At 43.2% G+C, this 24774-nt stretch overlaps 3 protein-coding genes across 4 annotated transcripts in view; 2 read left to right on the top strand and 1 right to left on the bottom strand.

Moving 5' to 3' along the window:
• Positions 1-3333, top strand: part of SLC7A6 (solute carrier family 7 member 6) — a 30313-nt gene extending 26980 nt beyond the window's left edge. The window contains 2 exon segments of the mRNA XM_019535470.1: positions 394-577; positions 1702-3333. Coding sequence (XP_019391015.1) covers positions 394-577; positions 1702-1796 — 279 coding nt within the window. The 3' untranslated portion in view covers positions 1797-3333.
• Positions 3334-4305: 972 nt separating this feature from the next.
• SLC7A6OS (solute carrier family 7 member 6 opposite strand) lies at positions 4306-14425 on the bottom strand. The gene is made up of 5 exons (XM_019535471.1): positions 14223-14425; positions 10840-11196; positions 7222-7425; positions 6065-6197; positions 4306-5116 (listed from the first exon to the last, which is right to left on the bottom strand). The coding sequence occupies exons 1-5, from the start codon at positions 14373-14375 to the stop codon at positions 4989-4991; spliced, it is 975 nt and encodes a 324-aa protein (XP_019391016.1). The 5' UTR covers positions 14376-14425; the 3' UTR covers positions 4306-4988.
• Positions 14426-14680: 255 nt separating this feature from the next.
• PRMT7 (protein arginine methyltransferase 7) overlaps positions 14681-24774 on the top strand; it is a 43967-nt gene continuing 33873 nt past the window's right edge. Inside the window, exons 1-3 of one of the 2 annotated variants that reach the window (XM_019535468.1) lie at positions 14681-14762; positions 18260-18438; positions 18985-19021. In XM_019535468.1, coding sequence (XP_019391013.1) covers positions 18344-18438; positions 18985-19021 — 132 coding nt within the window. In that variant the 5' untranslated portion in view covers positions 14681-14762; positions 18260-18343. Of the gene's footprint in view, positions 14763-18259; positions 18439-18984; positions 19022-24774 lie in introns of those variants that run through there. The other variant, XM_019535469.1, reaches the window with a different exon arrangement.

The raw sequence follows: 24774 nt of genomic DNA, 5'->3' as shown, positions 1-24774 counted from the left end.
TAGGGATGGCAGATTATGCCTGGAGAACCTTTAGAGCCAGTGTTTGCCTGAATCTCTGATCCTTTTAGCATATCTCTCTAGCAAAAACTAGATAAATTTCGTGGAACTAATGGCCTTCTTCACTGCTCTGAAAGGTGACATCTCAGTTAAGCAGTCGGTTAAACTGCTCTGCTCCAGTACAAACACTTTTTCATCAGTTATTTTTGCCTACAAAGGTCTTTGTTATTATACTGTGGTTGTGCCAATATCTACCTATTATTCTGACTAGCTGAGTACATTTTAGGTAACACAGGCTGGTTTTATTTGGGGAAATAAAAAGTGAAAATAACACTCTAGATGTTACTTATTTATTTGATATTATAACAAGAACTTTTTTGTATGTTTCTTTTTCAGCTGAGCTTATTTTTCCCAATAGTCTTCTGTATATGCTCAGTATTTTTAGTGGTAGTGCCTCTCTATAGTGACACCATTAATTCATTGATTGGAATTGGTATTGCTTTGTCTGGAATTCCAGTCTACTTCATAGGAGTCTATTTGCCCATATCCAGAAGACCTCCCTTTATCAACAAGATTTTAGGTAAGTGCTGGTAGATGGTTAGAATAAATTAAGACCGTTGCAATAAAATTAAATAAAATATTATTTATTAAGAGTATCTCAATTATTGGACAAAAGAAAATGGACACATTGTTTGTTTGCCATTTGATACATTTCATCAAACATTAACATTCTTATTTGGGAAATCTAGTTATGATTTTAAAATGGCTTGACTGTCATATGCTTGGTCTTGCTTTGCTTTGACTTTACAAACTCCCAGAGCTGATCAGAACTAATATTTATGCCGTTCACAGCTGAAAACTAATTTCCTTAGAATTTTGCCTACTGTGTACTTTTGCTGAATTTTTGCAATTCAAAATAAATTCCCCTCTTCTATCAGTCCTACTGCTTAATGGGTACATCTACGTGTGCATTAATGCACCTTTTTAACTACATATTAAATTTAGGACCTCCAACATGAGGCACTAAATGAATGTGCATTGGGCTGTGCTTACGCACAGCAGTGCGTTTTGCATGCTTTTTTAGTGACGCTTAAAACACATCAGACTATTTTACTTACTATGCATTATCATGTCAGGGGGGTTTTTGTGACACTTTTTAACATGCAGTAAAATAGTCTATTGTGCATATAAGCACAATGTTTACTTGTATAGGGATTAGGCATGAATTTAATCTTAATTTATGAATGGGGACAGTACATCAGCAGTAGTTCTATGAGTTAACAATTAAATCATAACATCTTAAAGTTTATACAAAACTTTCCCCTCATGCCCCTTTCCTTGCTTTTTAAATGTTATCATTTTACTTTAGGCATTTGCAACAATGGGACATACAAATTTTGGTATCTGACAGGATGCTTGGCAAAAACCTTAAAACATCATTAGGACAACACAGTGTTCTTGTTGATGGCTTTTAAAGATGCTAAACCAAATGTTTTAGTGTAAATTTTTAGTGGAAACTTAGTGTGCTTCATGTGTCTCTTTCTAAGAAAAGAAATGACTACTTCAAGATTTTTCAATGATCATCTTATACATAGAACAATTGTCTATGAAGTTAAGTTTTAGGTAAGCAGCTATTCTTATGGTAGTGCTCAGATACTCATCTGATTTTTATTTATTTTTATTTTTCTTCAATTTCCTGTGCAGGTGCTATTACTCGAGCTACCCAGCTGCTTTGTTACTGTGTTTTGACAGAAATGGACATGAGTGAAGAAAAGAAACAGGAGACCAAGTCTTACTAGATATGAAGCAATTCCAAAAATGTAAAAAGCAAAAAAACATGCAACTAAGGAAACAGAAAAAGCTCAATGGGGGAAATGGGACAATTGAAGGATCAGAACCAGAAGCAGATATCAGTGATACCTGAAGAGGGATTTCTATGCAGACCATGATTTGCTATGGTCTTCCCCTTAACTAAACATTCAGGACAGATTTTTATCCACTTATTTCCCGCAGGAACAATATTTGACAGCTATTTATTGTAGTTTGATGAAATCTCAGAGAAGTGGGATTGAGGTGGTAAGAAGAGCAGCAATAAATCTTTGGATGGTAGAGCCGAGTCATCAAATTAAACAGACTTTGGAGGACAGCAGAATAATAACTCTCAGTTGAATTCAAAACCACTTCATGTCCTAAGTGACCAAAAGCCATTCCTATCTGAAGGATGTTTCATGGCCTATGTCAAATGACTTGCTTATCTATGTTTCCTTATCTTGACAGAAAATCAGCCATGGCAAAACTCATTGGCAGTTACAATAGAGAATACAGACAAACACAGATTAAGCTGAACTTTTTCCTGGAAAATCATTTCACCAATATGGTAACTTGGGTGGAAAGATTTTAGTATTCAAAACTTAGGTCATTCAGTATCTTTTATGAACTTTACAAACCTTTTTTTCTGAAATGGTTATTTCACGTGTTAAAGAGGCACCAATTAGGCAAACTGGTTTAACATGTAAACTCAAATGTTGAAGTTTGAGTGGTTCATAAGTGTAACACACAAACAGTGTTACCAAGCCCAGAATATAGCTTCTAATACTGTTCATGGGAAGAAATGCAATATTGTATAAGGCCTTCTTGCAGAATTGAGTATTGCCACAGCTATTACGTCAGCTTGAAAACTGAAGTGGTAGAAGTGACTGATAGGGAACAATATATCAAAAAAGTGAATCCTTAGTGTTTGAGAATTTGAAAAGAGACTCGTTGGCTTTCAGCATAAGCACTTTTATCACTCGTGGATCTGTACTCAGGGTAGCTACAATTTTAGCATGCATCATCACTACAATAAAGAGAGGAAAGAGGTACAATTTGTTAAAATTGTAGCCATCTTAAAATAAAGTACAGTAATCAAAAGGGGCAAGCACTATGGATTGTTTCTCTCATTTTCAAAACATTGGTCTAAATGTTTGTTTAAAATTGAATCAAACTGTGAATTGGAAGTCTACAGTGTGTATCACTTCTAGGTCTCAGTAACTTATTTTTCTAAGTCTGCTTCTTCTGGTATGAAGCAAGCCCCATCAAACCTGCACCCCATTGAACTGAAGATTTTAACTGGGAGGTTAAGAAATTGCTAATACTATAAACTGTTTTAACACTTGTTATAACTGTTGGGCTCCTGGGCATTGAGTTTCTAGTCAACCTTATTTTAGCTGTAAGGCAAAGTTGAAGTTGTGGTACAAATTAAATTTAGTGCTAGTTTTTGTTGTGAACTGGTAGCATTCTGCAGCATTTACCAACCACTGAATTTAATTACTGTTTTAAGTAAATTTAAGGACACTTCAATGTAGGTATTTTGTTTAAGTATCACAATTTTTTTTTAAATCTCACCTAATTATTTAATTAAAAGTGGCATTTAACTACTTAAATCTTGCTGTGGTAGTAGACTGCACTCTATTCTGTAAGTAGGAATACTTCAGTATTTTTGAAGCTTTAACTTTAACAGCATTATAAGTCTCAGCAGGCTTCTTGGATTTTCCAAGAAACTTGGGCATATTTTGTAAGTTCAGAGTTCAAAATCTGTGCTGAAACCAGTTTTTTCCACTTATTATGTTGAGGTACATTTCAGTGACAAGTAATGTGTGATCCTAATTGTCCATGGTGTAATCTAAATACAGTCATTTTCATTAGTAAAGTTGTATCTGACAGTTTGCTTCCATAGGCTCTTGAACTTCTGCTCATGGAAGGGCCCTTTCCTTCCACATCAGAACCAGATGGTGCTTATGAAAAAGGAAGCAGAAAAGCAACAAGTCAGTAGCTTAAAAACACTTGTAAAGTCTCAAGAGTCCTGTTTATTTTTATTTATATAGAGGATCACTAATTTCCCTCTTCTCGTATTAAGTAGTCAAAAATCAGGTAATGCTCCACAATGCACAATAAAGGTTAACGGATCGCTTCAGACTTTTTTTCATGGACTAGAAAATTATGACCATCTTATCTCCTCAATTTAAAACTAAATGTCACTAACCAAATTAGAGATTATTGTATTACTTTACAAGCAAGCAAAATATATGCTGGACCAACTCTTTAATAGTAGTACCACTTGTTCCACTACTACAAGTATAACTATATGATAGCTGTACTCTTGACTTTACATTTCTGGGATGAACTGGGGCCAAAGTTCCTACTGACTATTTAATAAGATTTAAAATGTTGCAGTGGAAGCCTCTGTCTTGAGTTAAACAGTTTAAGACCAGCTGTGGTAGGTCAAAGTTTGTTTCTGGTTTGTTTTTAGACACTGTTACAATCAGTTCGACAAAACAATTCTTTATTTACATACAAAAGTGCATAAATACTTTACTCCATTCTAGTAACTAATATTAAAGGCAAAAAAGTGTCCAGACAATAATCCACAGAACATGTTTACTTATTATATCTGATCTCTCCATTTTTATGTAGAGACTACACTGCCTCTCTTGTTTGTTAAAACAAAATGCAGTAGTAACTGAGGTTTACCAATCAAGATTTTACCTGAAGCCATGGTTTTCTCTCTGCTCCTTTCAGTCTCTCATAATACTCAAACTAGAACATAACTTCCTCATTCAAGAAGTGAATGTCTTATTTGATGAAATCAGTGCTGTGTTGTACACATACTTGCTTTCTAAAAGAAGCAGCCAATAATTTTTAGCAAGTAATTTGCCTTTGTCAACAGTTTACCTTAATACTGTTGCTCACTATCTGGTATATTACCATGTCTCGAGATCAGACAGATAGATTATAGTTTAATTTAACGTTTCCCCACCTCACAAGTAGCACTTATGGAACATTAGGAAACTACTTGTTTTGCAAGAGAGAAATGCTTTCCCATTCTTTAACTTTAATCTCATTTCTATAAATAGCCTTGAAAAGCAGCACTTATTTTTGTTCCCCATAAATCTTACCAAGGAGAACAAGAGTATAATACTATGTATACAGTAGGTTAGTATTCTGAATATAATTTAATCAGAATCCAAGTCTCGGGCCTCATCACATGCAAACTCTTGTAGAGTATCACTGTGGTATGCATCCCAGGCTCTCCTCTTGTAACCCCCACCATCTTCATCACTGAAACTCCCATCCTCAGACCCTAGAGAGAAGAAAATTTTTAGAACTACAAGTCTGAAATTATAGATTAACTACTCAAAATAAACTAGTACTAAGTTCCTTATTTTGTGTTAAAGTAAAAGCTATGGAAAAGTATTGCTCTTAAAAAACAGTTTTCAGTTGCAATATAATTTCCTGGGGTAGTAATATTGTTTTCCTCAAAGTCTGTGATTAGACTCAGGAACTTAATATGGTCAGAGCAGAATAGGAATTCCATCTCTAAGCAAGGCAAGCTTCCAATAAAATTCTCTGTAGGTGCAGTAGTTTGATATTTATGTCTAGCCAAAGTAGTTTAGTCAGAATAACGGAGTTAATTCATTCATAGTTGGTAGGGTCAGAAGGGACATTCAAGACATAGGAAATCAGAGACCACTAGAAAAAGCTGCTGCAAGGATGATAGAGTAATGGTATAAAATCACAAGCATCCTTCCTGTTGTATATAAGAAACACAAAGAAAACGTCTGCAGCAATCCTGAAGAAAGCTTCATGGTCTTAGCTGTCAGGAGCTTACATAACCCTACAAAGGCTTTCAGGAATTTTGGATTTTAAGGCTTACTGAACTCTTTAAAGTAGTTACTATGATCTCAGTTAATACTTGTTTATGAATGTAGGATGCATGAAAATAAGGAAGCTTATTCCTATTGCCTGCTGCCTGTAATGGAATATAATCATTAGGTTGTGTACTTCTAAGGCAGTTTTGAAAGAGGAATATTCTCCCTCCCCTTGAGAGAAATCATTCAATATTAATCACCTCAAATTGTCTGCCATTAGTTACAATCTTTTTTTTTTGTAGCCAGTATAAAGGACTAGCTTTAGAAAATGTAAGCCACTGTCCTTTTTGTTGAACTATCAATTGTTGTACAGATGCACTTACACTGGAAGGAACCAACTCGGAAGCATGAAAACAAAACCATAATTAGGACTATGATACCTTTTTCTCTGTCACTGTTCTCATTTTCTTCAGGAAGGAACTCATCTTCATCAGGATAATCATTACGCCAATTATTCTCATCATTCTCATCATCTTCATCATCATATATTTCTTCTGAAATATGATCTGCTACCTGCATTTGTCAAAATGGACAAAGTGTAAACAGATGTCACAAAAAGCACTAAGCAATTCCTATGCCCATGTACATAGTGGTGAATGAGGAAGAAAAAAGATGCACTAGTGATACTTAAGCCAATTACAGTACAACACTATGCAGTAGTTAAAGTTACAGCTGCACTACTTAGACTACAGCCTTTTCTGATATGGCACAGCTTACATTTTGGCATATGAAACTACAGTAACTAATAAACTATTGATAGCTTAAGTGCAATTGGGTATTTACCCATTCTGCAATTAACAGCAAAATTCCACCCACTTTCAGCTGTAATTAAGTTATTGTATATTAGATGGGGAGAAAGCATAGATTAACTATTTCATGTATAAATGATAAAAGCTGCATCTCATTTTGGTGTATGGAAGCAATGGACCAGAGGACATGCAATGAAAGAACACTTAAAATAATTTATACTTTGAACAGCTTATGCTTTGAATTAATTACAAAGCTACATCATGAAGAAAATCATCACAAAAAAACAACCAAAAGAAAAGAACATTCAAGGCTCTAAAGTACTCAAAATTTAGGGAATGCCACAATTCAGGGCTTCTCTGTAATCCTAACTTGGTATCCTTGAAATCTTTCTGCTGCTTTTTGGACAAGTACAGTCAATGAAAAAATAGTTTATTGCTTTACAACTGTCGACCATGAAGAACCATACAAGTGGAGTACAAATGACCTAAATTCTTTCCTTTCTTGTGCACCAAAATGAGTTAGCACAAAAATAATGGTTCAGATCTTGGTAAAACTAATGAAAAAAAATTAAAAGGACTGTTAGTGTCAGGTAAGATGCACTTTGTCTTGACAACCTGGAAGGAACTTACATTCAGTATGCAGAGCTGGTAGAAGGAAAGTGTTTGCTTGATAATAAAGTAACTGAGCTACAAATATAAAAGCAAGAGGCCATATTGTGCATGATTAATACTCTTCCATTAGCTGCTTTCATTACAAAAAAGGTCTAGTTTGATTTCCAGACCCTTACCAGTTCGTATTCCTCTTTATAGGGCTGCACAGACAAGATATTCTCAATCCAGCCAGGGGTTGATGTTTCCATGTAGTAAATATCATAAACATAATGATCTTCCTTCTTTTCATACTCTTCCCTTTTATCACACTCAGATACAGTTAAACGTTCACGGATCATCTCTACAGCATTGCAGAGAATCACTTCTGGATCGTCAGTCTTCTGTTACCAAAAAAATCCACCACATGTATTTTAAGTCATGCACAGACTTTCAAAGTGCCATAGAAATATAACATTTTTCCTCAATAACTTAATAAAGGCAAAGAGAACAGGCATCCTGCAAAATACTGGTCTAAAACCTTTTCCAGTGAAAAATGTAGATTGCCTGCGCTCCAAATAACCAGCTATATTACTAAAGGTCTTGGGACACTGAAGAGATGCTTTCAAGTTGAAGGTGAAGTTTCTAGCTCTAGAAGTTTTAAACCAAGCTTTTCCTCAGTTATGCTGTACATAAGAGATCCATTTAAATCCAATATTTATTTTCCTTGTATCATCAAAAAAGTGTTAGTGTCCGTTATAAAAATTTGCCATGTAAAATATTATCCATTCCTTGAACTTCCACAAGTCTCCACATTCTTACTTGATAAAAATGCAGCCCCTCACATATGGCTCCCTGGTACTTCAGCTGCTTTATCCCAGCAAAAGTGGTAGGTGTAAAATATGGACTATAGTAAGTGCTGTTCTATCTGCTTAGTGCTTCTTAGACAAAGCAGTTTACTTCATAACTTCCATACCAAATTTTGCTCCCGGATTCTTGTGCTTCAAAATACTGAGAGAAATCTGCTATTGTAGTAGCATTATGTAGTTAAATATTTTGTAAAAAAGAACATGACTAGGTAAAGAGTAGTCTCATGCTTACATGGGAAATGATGAAATCAAGTATGAGAGACAGGAAAAGGCTGCTAGGATCAGTGAGTGTGCCCCTTATTGTTTCCCTATTTCCACGTTCACACAAGCAAAAAAAAAAAACCTGGCAATTTCTTCCTCAGTCAGGGCCATGTGTAAGTTATTTGTTTTAGGTGACTTGCTCTTACAGTATCTGTTTGGATTGGCACAAAATATACCTTTGCTTGAAGGCAAGTTTTGAGAAAATTTCATCTATTCAGTACCACTGGCTACATCCGCTTTAAAAAATTCGGAGGCAAAGGTGGGGAGCCAGGCACATGCTCTTATTCCTTCCCAATATTACAGATTTAGGAAAAAGAAAAATAGGAACAAAAGGGAGAATAAAGGAAGAGAATAAAGAAAAAGCTAGCTTGGTTTTAGTTCTTGGTCTTAATACCTAAAAAATGACAATCAACCAACCTACAAGGCAGTAACACTGTGTAGCATTTTAAAAGAATCTGTTCCAATACAGAGTATTAGACTCAAATGGGACACGAACAAACTTGATTTGTAAGGCCATACATTCCCAGACCATGAGAATAATGTCTGGGTTAAAGATAACCTGCAGCATCACTTCCTTATAAATATATAATTAGTCTATACAGTTTTTCCTGTCTCCTCCCTCCATTTTAGACCATCCTTTGTTTCTAGCAATATTATTTTGGTCTCTGCAGAAACTGATTATCTGCTCATAAAGGAAAGGCTATTAAGGATATAGACAGGCAAGATTTTTTGAGTAGATGTGCTATCTTTTACTAAACCAAATGAGGAGTTGGAAAAAAGTTCTCAGCAAGCTTTTGGGCGCAATCACCTCCCTTCAGGCATAAGGAGTCTCTGCTGTTCCGAGACTCCAAGGAATAAGAGAAACTAAAAGTGTGGCAGGATGTCAGTGAGAATGTAAATAGGTAGAAATTAGAAAGACAAAAGGTGTAAAGCAGGGAAGGCAAGGGGAGAAAACGGGGAAAAAGGCCAAAGGGAGATACTCCAGTAGTAGTAATACAAGGTAAAAAAGAGGCTGCCTGTGAAAAAGGAAATAGCTGAAAATTAGGAAGACAAAGGGAAGAAAAGTAGGGGAAAAGAGGGGAGAAAAGAAGAATGCAAGAGGTCAGGTCTGACAGGTACCTGGTGAATCGGAGGTCAGGCAGGTTGTAATGTGTCAATATAGACACTGGATTTATGCGTCCATGATTTTTTGCATCCAGTAGATGTATGAAGTGAAGTTCATAGGCTCATCTATAAAAGGTACTTTGTAAGTTCCCTTTGAGGATTAGAACTGGGAGATTGGAGAGGGAGTGATTGTCCTGTGAGAAGTGTGTACCCACAACTGCGCACCAGAATGAACACACAATAAAAATCTATCAAAGACAAGAATACCCAATTATGTGTGGGAGCACACTTGTCACAGGACAATCACCCCCTCTCTCATCTCTGCCAAAAAGGACTTGGGGGTTACAGTGGACAATAAGATGGATGAGTCAGCAGTGTGTCCTTGTTGCCAAGAAGGCTAACAGCATACTGGGCCGCATTAGTAGGAGCACCGCCAGCAGATAGAGAGAAATAATTATTTTGCTCTAATCTGCACTGGTGAGGCCACATCTGGAATACTGTGTCCAGTTTTGGGCCCTCCACTATAGAAAGGATGTGAATAAGTTGGTGACAGTCCAGTAGGGAGCAATGAAAATAGGGGGCTGTGCCACATGACTTCTGAGGAAAGGGTGAGAGAACTAGGTTTATTTAGTCTGCAGAAAGACTGAAAGGGAATTTGATACTAGCCTTTAACTACCTGAAGCGGGGTTCTAAAGGGGATGGAGCTACACTATTATCAGTGGTGGCAGATGACAGAACAAGGAGCAACTGTCTCAGGTTGCAGCAAGGGAGGTTTAAGTTGGGTATTAGGAAAAACTCTCTCACTAGGAGGGTAGAGAAGAACTAGAACAAGTTACCTAGAGAAGTGCTGGACTCTCCATCCTTTAAAGTTTTTAAGACCTGGCTTGACAAAGCCCTGGCTGGGATGATCTAGCTGTGAATGTTCCTGCTTTGACCAGGGGGTTGAACTAGATGACCTCCTGAAGTCCCTTCCAACCCTAATTTTCTACGATTCTATGAAACCCAAGTACCTTCTCTTTCTCACTAAAAGGACTACTTCCAGGAAGGTTTCATATGAAACTAGAGGTGCTTGTAGATGTAAAAAAACCCCCAAACATACAGCACTTTACTTTAAACCTGGCATGTTCCCATGCTGAGCCCTGCACATGCCCAAAAGAGGCAGTATATCATTTCAACCTGGCTGTGCAATGTCTAATAATCGGGTGCTTCAGTGGGGCTTTTTTGGCACTTTTATCTAATAGCTGATTGACTCAGCTTTAGATAAAAGTGCTAAAAAGCTCCACTGAAGCATCTGATCTTTAGTTAGGTAAAGCATGGGGGTTTGTTTTTTTTAACATCTACAAGCAGCTTAGAATGTTATCTAGTTAGTTAAGCTGGTATAAAGACCCTTTAATATTTTTTTTTAACCTTTATGTTTAGTCTTCCAGCAAACAAATGCATTTTTAAAGGCCTTATATAAGTAACAAATTGGATTTAATGCCAGTGGCAAATACGGGCTCTTTCAAATTTGCCCACATATGCAATTTTACTGCACAGAATAGTTTTAGTTTAGTTTTTCAATGCTAAACAAGTCTCAATACCAACCTGTGTGTGTGCTGCAACAATACTGGGGTCTTCTTCCTCTCGTACTATATCAAACAACTGGAACCCCCCACAATCAGTAGTATTGCTCTCTTTTTGTGAAGCATCCTTTGTTGCTTCAGAGTCTGATCTCTCACCCTTAGTTAACTCTTCATCATTTGTGTCAAGTGCAATAGTTTCTTTCTCAAAGTCTGGCCGGTGACTTGTTAAGAGACGGTATCGGTTTTCCTTCCTATTCACCTGCTTGGAAGAACGCATGTCCTGAAAGATTCTTTGAGCACTTCTGAGAGAGGGCCGCAGAACATGAGCTGTTTTGTCTCGTGTAATAGCTTCTTGTACACACTTCTGAACTGGTTCATCCTGGGTAGAGGGGAAGATTCAAATCACACTATCAGAACTCAAATTGTCTCTGAAAACATGCTGCATCTACTAGGGGTGCAATGATAAAGGATTTTTGGCCGATCCTGGTGGCCAATTATTGACCAGCCATATTGGCCAATATACAGTCCGGCACCTTGGAGAGTAGCATCTGCCCAGTAAGCCTGTGGGGGGAAAAGGGCTTGGGGGACACGGCAGATTGAGGCCCCCGTGGTGAGGGAGTGGGATAGGGGTAGGTGCTGAGCAGGGCGTGGAATGAAGCTGCAGGTGGCTTATCAGCGGGGGAGTGGCTGTGTGCACCCCTGGGGGAGGTAGGGGGGGCATAACCATGGATTTGTGTGCAGGGTGAGGGTGGGCTGCCTGCTGCAGGCTTGGGGGCTGCATCAGCCCCTTCCTACCAGGGGGGCTGGGCTGGGACTGCACTTGGGGTAGGCAGAGGCAGTGACGATGGGGTGGGGGCTACAGCATGGGCTTCAGTACTCCCAAATTCACTGTAGCACCTGCCCATCACCCACTCCACCCCTGCCCTAAGCCCAGCCCACTCTCACCTTGCACACAAATTCGGGGGGCCATGTACCCCCCATGCCTCCTCCAGGAGTGTGTGCAGCAATGGGGACCCACCCCCTACCCCACTCCCTCCCTCACTGCGAGGGCCTCAAACTATTCTCCCCCACCCCCAGCAAATTATTTTCCTGGAGGGCAGCTTAAGGGCTTCAAGGGTAGCGACCAGGAGGTTGGGCTATCTTGGAACTAGAAGTCCCACCCCTAATCCCTGGACTTTGCCCCTAGAAGTCCCTCCCCTTGCTGCTGAAAGTATTCCTTTGGAGGGGGCACGGGGATTGCCATCCTGGAAGCGGAAAAAAACCCAAATCATATACTAAAGGTCAAAAAGCTTCTATAACATTTTATTTGAAAAGAATATTTGTCCTCATTTACATGCATTTGCATAGTATAGAGATAATTGCATAATAGCTCAAAAATAAAATCTTACTCTTGTATACAGGTTTCCTTCACTTTATGCGGGTTCTGAATGTGCAAATTCACTTTTATGCAATGACCCTTTTTATACCAAAAATTTATTATATGCAAGGTATCTCTTATGCAAAAAGCCCACTGTGGTGCACTGTAGGAGAGAGGAGAGACACACACCAAATATATTCTCCTGTGTGGATCTGTGCTCCTTGCTCGTTGTCTGCAACGTGTTTCTGTAGTTGCCGTCCCCATCATTTATAGCGCCCTGTGCTTGTGTGTACTTTCTGCTGTTGGTGAGTATCAAAATAGTCTTGTAAAAGTGGTAAAAATGGGTCTGGAGATCAATACAGTCGAGGTCTTGGAATGTATCCCCATTTGTTATATTGTAAAGTGGGTTCCCTTAACGCAAATTCGAGTTACGTGCCATTTTCCAGGAACACATGTACAGCATAAAATGAAGGAAACTTGTATTGTATGGGGGGGGGGGTAGAGAGGGGTAGGGTATGTTGGGGGTATTGGTGTGTGTATATATGCAGGAGTGTGGGGGGTATGGTTTGTTGATGGGAGTGTGGGAGGAGGTGCAGGGACCTCCCCCACACACGGCCCCCTACTCATGGTACAGTCCCCACTGGTGGTGGCAGCAGCAGCAGGCCCTCAGGGTGCCTATGGCCCGTGTAGGCACTGCCACCCAGTAATGCATGGCTCCAGCCAGTTCCAGGAGTCGCACATGGTGGCAAGCAGTGGAGCCAGGCCAGCCCCCATCTATTGGCTGGGGCTCCCTGCAGCTCAGTATGCAGCTCCTGGAACTTGTGCTGGGGGGGGAGCTGCACGCAATGGAGCTGGATGCCTTCCCTGCTCCCTGCCACCAGGTAAGTGGCGTGGTGCTCTGCTCCCTGGCTGAGTCCTGGAAGCTGCACGCAGCGGCAGGAATAAGGGAAGGCAGCTGGCTCCATCACACAGGGCTGCCCCTCAGTGGTGTGCGAGTCCCAGGAGCTGCATGTGAGTTGTGGAGAGCATGCCGCGATACAGGCAGGCCGGCTTGGCTCTGCTCCTTGCCACCATCTGCAGATCTTGGAACTGGCTAGAGCCGTGTGCTGCTGGGCAGCTGTGCCTGTGTGAGCCATAAGCACCAAGGGCCATGAGCACCCCAAGGGCCTGCTGTGTGCTGCTCCTGGCAATGGGGGTTGTGCACCATGGTGGGGAGAAAAGGACACATGGGGCAGTCCCCCACACACCCCCTCTTCCCCTCAAACCCCACATACCCACACCCTACCCACTTGAGCTCTGTGCCCCCACAAGCCCCAACCCCAGCCCCATGCTCCCACCCTGCTGCAGCTTCCCCCTGCCCGCCACCATTTCCCTACCTGCTGCCTGGAGCGAGCACTGCAGGACAGGCATAAGGAGGAGCTGCTGGCGGCAGGAGAAGCCAAGCAGGTCCCCCAGCAGCAAGCTGTGTGTGTCCAGGGCTCTCCTGTGCATGAGGGTGGGCAGGAGGTGCACAGTTTGGGGTGGGGGTGTAAATTAATTGGTGGGCAACCACATGCTGGATGCAATTGCCTGGTGGGCCAAATGCAGCCCACGGGCTGTATGTAATTTGCCTGCCCCTGTTGTTCATGCTGCTTTACGGTTGTCTTAGGTGGAGCATCAAGACTGATCAATGAGCCGTGGTACCTCAAATCAAAGAATCGCTAATGATGCGAAGGAGCAAGACTGAAATAGAAATGTACTTTGCACTCAAAATGGTGAAGTCTGTCAGCTGTTCATTTCCAAGGAAATTTGTTTCATAGTCTTGAACTAGACCCCAAGCAAGACCTGATCCCTCCCTTGGGCAAATTTGACCCTTTTCATAAAAAGATTCATTGTGCAGAGGTAAAGCTGCAGACAGGAATATTCACCCTGCAAATTGTTTCTGGTCCTTCCGTGCCGAGACACAGCCTACAAGGGAAAAACTGAGGTCTTTGCCTCTGCTCTCCGCGCGCCTCTTTACAAGGACTGCGGTACTGGGGGAGGGGAGGGCAGGGCAGGGCGCCCGGTACCTGCGAGGCGACTGTGGCCACGAGCGTGAAGAGGTTCCTCTCGATGTCGCCGCCCTGCTCGGTGCGCAGCCGCTTAGACGACAACACCAGCACCTCGGCCGGCTCCGGCCCGCCACGCTTCCGCTTGACGCGCAGCACTGCGCCGCGCTCCATAGTAGGAGACCGCGCCGCACAGCTCGCCGGGAAACCAAACCGGCCCCGCGCCCCCGCCCCCTGCTTTGCTTGGCCCTGCCCCCGAGGCCCGGAGCTTCAGGGCCGGGTGCGTGACGTCACGCTGCGCACGGCTTCGTCCTCTCTGCCGAGAGCCGGCTCGGGTCCAGGGTGAGGCTCGCGGCGCGGGGCGCTTCCGCCTCGACGGGCTTTGTGTTCTGGGAAGATGGCAGTGTGCTGCTGCTGAACGGCTGGAGGGACAGGTGAGGGCCGCGCGGGAGCAGCTGGTGCGGCTCTGACGCGGGCTCCGGCCGGTTAGCGTCGCTGTTCGTTTCTTCGTCACCCTCACCCGTCGGGGAGGCCGGACATAGATGTTTTTTCTAGACCGGGGTGTTCAGCCTCTTACCCGCTGGGCCTCCGCGCTTCTGGGAGTTTGGCCGTAGGAGAGCGGTGGTCATTAATAGAGCCGTTCTCCTCCTGCCCGGTTCCCAAGCCTCGCAGAGCTGGTCAGAGCTAGGCCTAGTCCTGTTCCCCTGTAGGGCAGGGCTCTGCCCCCTGCCCTCGCTGCTTGTTGGAGCTGGGCCAAGCCCCCTTAGAGCATGCTGATAACTGAGTACCTGAAACTTTCATGAGAATCTCTAAAGATGTGGAAAGTGTGTTTTTCTCTTCTCCCTCAACATTTCAAAAAATTCTTTTTCTGTACGCACTCTGCTGTGGTATGTGCTTGCGTGGATGCAGATCTTCAGGCAACCGTTGATGTCTACACGGACACATGAGAAAATGGGACTGATATTTAACATTCAGAAGGTTAAGGTCTTCCACCAACAGACTCCTAATGAACAGCCCCCAGCTCCGGTAATCCAGGTCCACAGTGAGTAGAGGTACACCAGTATGTTGATTGCATATTGGATTGGCACCAACAAAAAGGAAATTTACATTTATCAGCCTTTTTTGGTTGGTGTAGCCAAGAATAGTCACTGATAAATATAATTAGTTGGGTCTTCTGGCCAGAGCCCTCACATGCTGTGTGCATGTGCACAGCTGCCCACATGCATGTGGCCAGGAATGCAGCAGGGGAAGCTTGGAGAGCAGCATCCTGCAGGTAAGTCTGGAGGGGAAGGGGTGCCCTGTAGGTAAGTCTGTGGAGGGGAAGAGGCATGTGGGGGGGAGGCAGATCGAGGTGCCTACTCTGAGGGAGGGAGTGGCGTAGGTACTGGGTCTAGGGACACTGCCCAGCCAGGGCAGTGAATGGGACCTGGGGCAGGGAGTGGGATGGAGCTGGGGGGGGGATTCCCCATGGCTGTATAGCTGCTTGGGGGGGCATGTACACATGGGGCAGATGCAGGCTGCTAGCTGTAGGCTGGGGGCTCTCTGCTGTGCTGCCTTTTCCCTGGGTCCCCCACACCACCTGGCAGCAGTGGGGGCAGCAAGTTGTACTTCCCAGTGCTGGGCAGGTAGGGGACACACGGCCAGCACAGGGCTGCTGGGGCAAAGACAGCTGGGTGGAGAGCCCTGAGCCCACAGCAGGCAGCCTGCATCTGTCCTCATCCCACTTGACTGCTCCAATTAAGAGCATCCCTGCACTTAAAAATGGCAGTGGCAGTGCTTGAACTAAAGCTCATTTAACAAGCTTTAGCTCGAGCACCTCTACTGCCATTTGTAAGCACTGGGACCCTGCTTCCCTGAATAAACTGCCTGTGGCTCCATCCTACTTCCCACCCTGGGTCCCATTCACTACCCTGGCTGGACAGTGCCCCCAATCCCTGCTCCACTCTCTCTGCCACTGTGAGGGCCTTGATCTGCACTCCCCCATGCCCCTTCCCTGCCCCATGCCTCTCCCCTTCCCCTTCCCCTTCCCCTTCACAGACTTACTTACAGGGAGTTGCCCTCCTTGCTACCTGGCTGCATCCCTGAAAATCAGTTATCAGATTGATAATTTAGCCGATATGGTTGGTTAATAATTGGCTGTCACCCAAAAAATACTTTATCAGTGCACCCCTAACAGTGACTCTGGAGAACATACCTTGGAAGCCATCTCTCACAGAAGGCTGACATTGAAGAAATCCAGCCTACAAGGAGAAAACAGGTCTTGCAGGGCACGGACCTCCTCGCAGGATACCAAGCTGCCTCTGCTCTCCGCGCGCCTCTTTACAAGGACTGCGGTACTGGGGGAGGGGAGTATGCAAATAAATATATGCAAATATGCAAATGAAGTCTTTGGACACCTGAAGAAATGGGTATTCGCAGATCATGACATAGGATTTGAAACCAAGCTCATGGTTTATCAGGCCATTGTGATTCCCATCCTACTGTATGGAGCTGAGACATGGGCAATGTACAACAGACATTTAAAGTTGTTGGAGAAGTACCATCAACATTGCCTGCAGTAGATCCTCTGAATCCAAACACCATGTGTACTGAGGCAGTGATCATCTGGCATCAGCTTTGTTGGGCCGGCCATGTTGTCCAGGTGTCCAACTCCAGGCTCTCAAAGCAAGTTTTATTCTCCTTTGCTCAGCCAAGGTATATGTTGAAGAGGAGATCAGAGAAAGTGCTCAGGGCCAACTTAAAAAAATGCAGCATGGATGTCAACTCAGTGAAAGATTATCACCCAGGACCACCCCAAATGGAAGAAGAATCTGCTGCAGTGCATAACAGCAGCAGGAAATGGAAAAGTGGGAGCAGCAAAAACAGTGTCGTGGACCAAATAAAGAATCCAGCACCACACCCCCACATGGAAACCCATGTACAAGCTACAGTAGAGCCTACCTGTCCCAAATAGGACTCGCAGATAAACAATCATGGGCGACTGTCATCCTCAACCATGAGGGGTTTCTGAAAAAGACTCTCTGGTATGCAGCATGCTGTGTAGTGTTATCTAAAGATGAAATTAAGGGCTGGGTCAAGCTTCTTTCACTTGAGCTGCCACATTGGCCAACCTGTCGCCAGCCCCTTCTGCATAGCTAGGTGGTGTTTGCCGTACCTGCTCCAGGCACCAGATCAAGACCACCAGCTGGATCTGGCCTGGGGTCGCACTCAGCACTGTCCATCTGACCGGCAGGGGAAAAATTTTGAGCACCACTGTTCTGGACTAATTGAATCAGAGGTGAGATTTCAGGAGCCACATAGTTATAGTTTCATAGTTTGTAGGGTCGGAAGGGACCTGAGCAGATCATCAAGTCTGACCCCCCTGCCATGGCAGGAAAGAGTGCTGGGTCAAACAACCCCAGCAAGGTGTTTGTCTAGCCTTGTCTTAAGGACCTTCAAGGTAGGAGCCAGCACCACTTCGCTAATCTAAATTTACCCTCTGCCAGCTTGTGACTATTATTTCTAGTCACTCCTGAGGGAACAGGGACTCCCCCAGTGCCTGCTGGTCCCCCCTGACTAGTTTGTAGATGGCCACTAGCTCCCCCCTCAGCCTTCTCTTGTGGAGGCTGAACAGGTTCCGGTCCCTGAGCCTCGTAGGGCCAACATCTTGGCAGTGTTTTAGCCATCAAGGCATATTTTCATACTTTCATACAAATAGGGGAAGACCTCTTCCTGGTATTAAGGATTATGTGATTTGGATAAACACAGATTCAGACACACACGGTGTGAAATGGAGGCTGTGTAAGAGATCAGATTACTTTTTTTTTGCCTCTCTATTTTTAGTGATTGTGCCCATGTTTTTCTGTTCCTGTTTATCCGCAATTATATGTTGTATAATAATATATCTGCAGTGGGAACACATAGAATGTTTGATTGATTTGGAGAAAACTCCCATGTTAAAGGTTGGCTTGAGAGAAGATAAAAGTGCATGTTTGTTTACTGAAGAGATGCTTAGGAACAAGGCAGAAAACTACAGAGGTTTGTCATACTATAACTTCAGTTTTCTGTTTTGTTAACAGGTTTTTGACCATCAGGTAAAAATCATACTCAAAGGCAAATCAACAACCCTGTACACAATACATAGATATAAGTTGGGATCCATTATGAAGATCTTCTGTGGAAGGGCCAATCCAACCACAGGTACAATGGAGTGGTTAGAGGAAGATGAGGATTATGACTATCATCAGGAAATTGCAAGGTATGACGGGAAGAAATACTGGAACTATAATAATATAATTAATAAAATGAGCAAATGAAGCAGTGCATAATTTCAAAAGCCAGTGTGGTAGGCTGCATTTCTATAGGCTAGTAGTCCCTTTCTGAGACATTTAATCTTTTTTCATGCAGTTTTTTGGAGGTTTTCAATAGCTTACTGCATCTGACTTTTCCATTTAATAATAATAATCCTTGACAGTAACTGGTTCATAGGTTTGTTTATTCGTCTTCTATTTATTTTTCCCCAATTTGCTGAAAGAAAATATGATGCAGAAATTATCAGAAGAAACCAAATTATAGCATAATAATTTGTGTTCTGCTCATTCATACTTTATAGTACACAAAATGGGAGAACATGTAGAACAATAATTGACCTGAATCTTTTGGAGCAAGGATTGAAATTGCAGTGTCTCAGTGATCTAGCTACTCACTAGGACTCATTTCTTTAGGTCTCATAGCAAAAATTATTCTCCCAATTTTATATTGCACTGTTTAATATGCTGTGTTTTCATTTTAACTTCATTTTTAGATCACGCTATGCAGACATGCTGCATGACAAAGACAGAGTAAGTACAGGAAAAAAATGGCTCCTAAAATGTGGAAAATGTGTGTTTTTCTTCCCCGTCAACAATGATTAAATGCAGAAGTTTTCATGAAAGTTTCAGAGTATTTTATCAGCATGCTTTAAGGCAGTGTTTCCCAACCTTTTCCAGCCCGAAACACACTTACATTAGTAAAAATTTTCCGCAGCACACCTGTTATGGCCTTCCACATCCTGATACCTATTGTAGCTCGTTGCCATGGCAAAATTCCACAGCACACCTGTTTGTTTCTGACTGCATACTTTCGTGCTGCTGCACACTAGTTGGGAAACACTGCTCTAAGGTACCAATCCTGCAATTTGAACAGCACAGATCCTACTGTGCTGGGCAGGATGGGTTTGATTTAAATCAGATCTGTTTAAATAATGATTTAAATCACTGGTCAGAAAGCCTTGATTTAATCATTGTTTTCTACAAAAAGTGCATTCTTGTTGTTTGTTATAACTTTAATACATACTATTCACAACTTGGAGACAGAGATGTAGGTTTCATTTTACAAGGTACACACTATACATTTTAAAGCAGTGATTTACTTTGATATTTTTTTCAAATGAATTCTGCAGCTACATCAGAAAACTGAATTACGATTTGGTTAGTTTACTTACCAAAGCTAATTGAAGCAGATACTTATTTGAAGTCATTAGGAGGTAAACTATCTCCAATTCACTAGATTAATTGTGGATATTTGGGGAATATTTTTGCCATGCTGTATTAGGAGGACAACATCAATCATTACCAAAACCAACAGACATTTAAATTGTTTTATTTAACTAAAACAACAAGCTTGTGTATTTTTTGGATATTTTTATTCAACAACAAACATATAATTATTTTAATAAAACAAGTGTATGTATTTTTGAATTTTTAACTATCTTAGTTATAATGGTGAAATTTGTTTTTAACAAAAAATAAATAGATTACTTCAGCCAGGTTAACATGAGAAACATAAAATACTAGGTTATGCAGCAAACTCGGTCTTCACCTCCCTCTTACTGTGTATCCATGAACTGGAAAAGAAAGACAAGCTCAGTTAACAGAGATGCTTAATGGGATCTTCTAGACTGAGGACTGAGTCCCATTGCGTAGAGTGGTTTTCTTTAATCTTTACGAATCTCTAGAGAAGTCTCTGGGAGCTCTGTAAGATTGGGCCCCTGTTGTGACCAATTTATAAACCTTTTTTTAGAAAAGAAAATGAATATATTGTCTCAAATAGTATATAACTAGAAGTTATAATCCCTATTCCATAATGATATTTTTGAGCTTTTACATATCTAAAACTAAAACTATTTGATGTAGATTTATTTTTTAAAAACATCTTAAAATACAATTAAATTTTAAAAAAATCTGATTTAAACGTAAAAAAAAAAAAAAAAGATTTTTTTTTAAATTGTTTTTTATCTACCCTGGTGCCTGGCCACGTAGCTGTTGTCAGCATCTGTCAGGATGTCACCAGTGGGCCACTACTCTGGAGCTCAAAGTATTGCTGTAGTAATAATAGGAACAGGAACCAACAGCTATTGTAGTAATAATAGGAATTTTCTAAGAAACCTCTAGTTAGATATGGGAATTTCATTTCTTTGACTCTCAGGGTAGTGTACACAGAAAAACGCCTTTCTACAAGAAGTAAGGATGTTCTCAATTTATGGAGGGAAATTACTGAATAAAGAACTTTTAACTTATAGTTTCATAGTTGGTAGGGTCAGAAGGGACCTGAACAGATCATCAACTCCGACCCCCTGCCGTGGGCAGGAAAGGATGCTGGGGTCAAATGAGCCTGTGGGTAGGTGTCTAGCTTCCTTTTGAAGACCCTCAGGGTAGGAGGGAGCACCACTTCCCTTGGAAGTTGGTTCCGGATCCTAGCTGCCCTGACTGTGAAGTAGTGTCTCCTGAAATCTAGCCTGAATCTACTCTCTGTCAATTTATGGCCGTTATTCCTTGTTACTCCTGGTAGTGCTTAGGGGAACAGGGACTCTCCCATTGCCTGCTGGTCCCCCTTGGCCAGTTTATAGATGGCCACCAGATCCCCACTCAGCCTTCTCTTGTGGAGGCTGAACAGGTTAAGGTCCCGTAGCCTCTGTTTGTAGGGCCTGCCCTGCTGCCCCTGATCATGTGAGTGGCCCTCCTCTGGACCCACCTGATGCTGTCCACATCCCTCCTGAATTGCGGCCCCCAAAACTGGACGCAGTACTCCAACTGTGGCCTGACCAACTTGATTGGTTACGAATATAGGAAACCCTTGCCATTTGCGGGGGATCTGTTATGGAGATTCCTGCAAATGGCAAAATCCACGAATACTGACGGGGCTCCCTGTCAGACCACACAGCTGCCGCCTGCTCCCCCTCCACAAGAGGCTGGAAGCGCAGGACTCCCCTGCTGTACTTGGGAACTGACTGCGGCTGCCTCCGGGGTAGAAGGTGCTTCCGCCTCCCTCCCTGTCCCTGGAGTTCACTCTATGCCTGCCTAACTCTGCTCTCCACTCCACTCTCCCCAGCTCTGCCCACCCCCACCCCATGCAGTGCTCTGTGCCTGGCTTAACTGCAGGGGCAGGAGCTTGGTGCAGCGCCAGAGGGAGCTGCAGCAGCACTCTTCCCAACCCACCCAGTTGGCGCGGCACACCGTGAATATTCAAATCCGCAAATAGTGGATTCATGAGTAGCAAGGGTTTCCTGTAGCTGCTTTTCTTATGTTTTGAAAGAGCGTTTTAGATTCATTTGATACGTTCGCTATAGCAGTTCCATCTAGTGTTTTCTGTCTGCATGTATTTGTGATTAAGTTGTGTCTTTTTATTCTCCTCTGCTTATTGTTGGTTTAAATTTTCTAATTTGGGCTAAGGGGAAAATTAAGGTAAACATACCTTCAAAGATGACTTGAAATCATTTAAATGACAGTAGATCTTCATTGCCCAGCTATAACATCTGTTAAGTGAATTTTATGAATATCTTCTGCATATACTTGGAAAGCAGTCTAATTGTGGGAACAGCCCTTTGTAACCCAAGTTTTAGAAACAGTGTGGTGGGACAAGATCATTAAATAGCCATCTGACCAGGGTAGAGAAACTCATTCGCTAACTAGGATTCATAGATTGTAAACAGCCGGAAGGGACCTTGCAAGATCATTGGGTCCAGCCCCCCCTGCACTGGGCAGGAAAGACAGCTGGGGTCAGGTGACCCAAGCATGGTGTGACCATCCATTCTCCTCTTGAAGATTTCCAATGTAGGTGACTGCACGACCTCTGGAGGGAGTTTATTCCGTAGTTGAAACCATGACTGTGAAGAAGGTTTTCCTAGTGTTAAGCCTGAAATGTCTTCCACTGATTTGTGGCCATTACTCCTGGTTTTCCCCAAGATGTCAACCTCCTCTCTCTTATTCAGGTGGCAAGTTACCTGGTCATAGAAGGAGATAAGATTGGTAAGATGAGACCTGCCCTCAACGAAGCCATGCTGGCTGTCATTCAGAATCCTACCTTCTGCAAGACTATTGCATATAGACTCCTTGATAAATTCTTCCATGATTTTCCTTGGCATAGAAGTTAGGCTAATTGGCCTATAGTTGCCCGGGTCCTCTTTCCTCCACTTCTTGAAGATGGGCACAACATTGGCTCTCGTCCAGTCTTCAGGGACCTCCCCCAAGAGCCAGAAGTCCTGCAATGACTTTGGCCAGCCCCTTCAGCACTCTCAGATGAAATTCATCTGGTTCTGCTGACTTATAAATGTCTAACTTTTCTATCTGATCACCAGGGATCCTGGTTTTCACCGAGAGGCCACCACCGCACCACATCCCATGCAGCTTTCCTGCTGCCGGCCGCAGGCAAGTGGTGTGAGGTACAGCTGTGGCGGTGCATGCAGCGGTGGTGGCGGCTGCCATATACACCCCTTCTCCACCCCCCGCCCCAGCCAGGCAGGTGTGTGCAGCCCGCAGAGCGGTGCTGCTGCCCTCACCCGCCCCCAGGCTCTGCTCCTGGAGTGGGCACAGAGTGAGCTGATGTGGGTGGCCTGCAACTGGGAGCACCCCCACCCCCACCCCTTGAGCCCAGCCCCCAGAGCCCTGTAGTCACTGATGGACCTGGTCCGGTTTACTTACTTCTGGCTGTGTCATTTGTGCACACATGGATGAGGAGCCGTGGGATAGTGGTTGGAGGGCCGGATGAGCCTAGGGATTGTCTTCACAACATCCCAGATGCAGGCCCCAGGGAGGCAGCAAATCTCATGAGCTAGGGGGTCTGAACAGCAGGTGGATCCCTCAGTGCCCTGGAGGAGGGAGTCTCCTCTTAGGGGTGACAGTTCAGTGACTACCCACTTCCTCCTCTGGTGGGGTGTGGCCATTTTGGTCGTGTGTGGCGAGGGGAGCGTACCTGTTGTGCAGTGCCAGGGGAGAGGCAGCCTTGCCCCTGCATGTTGTGGAGCCTGAGACGACTGTCTTCCAGGTAGCTCTGGCTGGGTCTTTTTGGCCAGCCTTCTTGTTGGCCTTCTTCTCTATCTTTTTCTTTTCTTCATTCTTCAGGAGAAGATGACTAGCAGTCATCAATGTCTTGCTTGTGGGCCCTGATGGCATGAAGTCTGCCTACCTGGGCCTGGAACTCAGTTACCTGGGACTCCAGGGACCTCACTAAGGAGTGTACACCACAGGTGGGGGTGACCTTGCTCCCATTCCCAGTTTCTGGCAGCTGTGCCAAGCAGCCCTTGCAGCCCAGTGCCAGGGGCTCCGTCTGGATGGAGGCCTCAGTGGTGCGAGGGAAGGGAAGCCACCAGGTATGACACGCCCCCACCATTGTAGGCTATGCTACTACTCACGAACTGACCTGCAAACTGCTTCCCCTGTTTGCAGTCCCTGTTCACTTGCTGGCTCCCTCGTTACCTGGGGGGATCTCCTTGTTGAGGGTGATCCAGCCATGTAAATTTCTAGCTTGGAAATTTGATGGCAGGGGAGTAGTAGCAGTCTGAATTGCTAGTGCTCCCCCACTGCCAAATTTCCAGAGCCGTAGAGAGACCCATGGGCCAGGAGTTGAGCACCTCTGGCTTAGAGCATTTCTAGACTGTAAGAACTGACTAAGAACTTTTTTCAGCAAAAATTAAAGTATTGTGAATTACATGGTTCGTCTAAGTTAACTGAATAAATATTTAAGGTTTTTGAATTTCAAAATAAGGCTTAGAAATGAAATATATCCTCAGTGCAGATGGAGGGTGAAATCTTAGTCTTTTGTGTAATAACAGAATGAGGTTCAGCACCTTGTTGGATCAGGCCTGTTGGATCATAAATCTAGTCAGAACAAAAAAAAAAAGATAAAATTCACAGTAATTAACTTTTGATGAAAAACACGCATCGCACATGAGAGGCTTAATGGAAATGGCACACCTTTTAGTTCAAGGTGAACCAGCTAATAATGTATAAATGGTACTCTAGATTCACACGTGTTTCTAGAAGCCCTGACATTTATAATTCACATACCATGATTTTATATACATGAGCACTTAATGTTGCTGCTTAATTATTTAAGGATAAAGAGAGAATGTAGCATAGCTGTGTGAGTTCGATGCCGAATTATATAAGGACTGAATTAAGCACAGGCTCAGACCTGTTCAATTTAAAACTTTTATTGTTTCACAGAGCCATAAACTAAAGGAGGTCTGTTGGTTCACGAGGTTCCCAAATCAAGCCCTTGCTCTCTAACCCGGAGGCTAGGTACGGCTGCCTGATTTAGTAGTCTCAGAACTGGTCAA

This window comes from Crocodylus porosus, unplaced genomic scaffold (genome assembly GCF_001723895.1).
Source record: "Crocodylus porosus isolate Cpor-Errol unplaced genomic scaffold, CroPor_comp1, whole genome shotgun sequence".
NCBI classification, from domain to species: domain Eukaryota; kingdom Metazoa; phylum Chordata; order Crocodylia; family Crocodylidae; genus Crocodylus; species Crocodylus porosus.
The sequence above is the reverse complement of the archived record's forward strand: the minus strand, read 5'-3'. Positions and strand labels throughout refer to the sequence as shown.

Coding starts and splice junctions, on each gene's coding strand:
- SLC7A6OS (XM_019535471.1), bottom strand. CDS start 14,375: ATGGAGCGCGGCGCAGTGCTGCGCGTCAAGCGGAAGCGTGGCGGGCCG. Junction 11,197..14,222: donor TGGCCACAGTCGCCTCGCAG/GTACCGGGCGCC, acceptor CCCTCTACCCAG/GATGAACCAGTTCAGAAGTG. Junction 5,117..6,064: donor GAACAGTGACAGAGAAAAAG/GTATCATAGTCC, acceptor TCTTCTCTCTAG/GGTCTGAGGATGGGAGTTTC.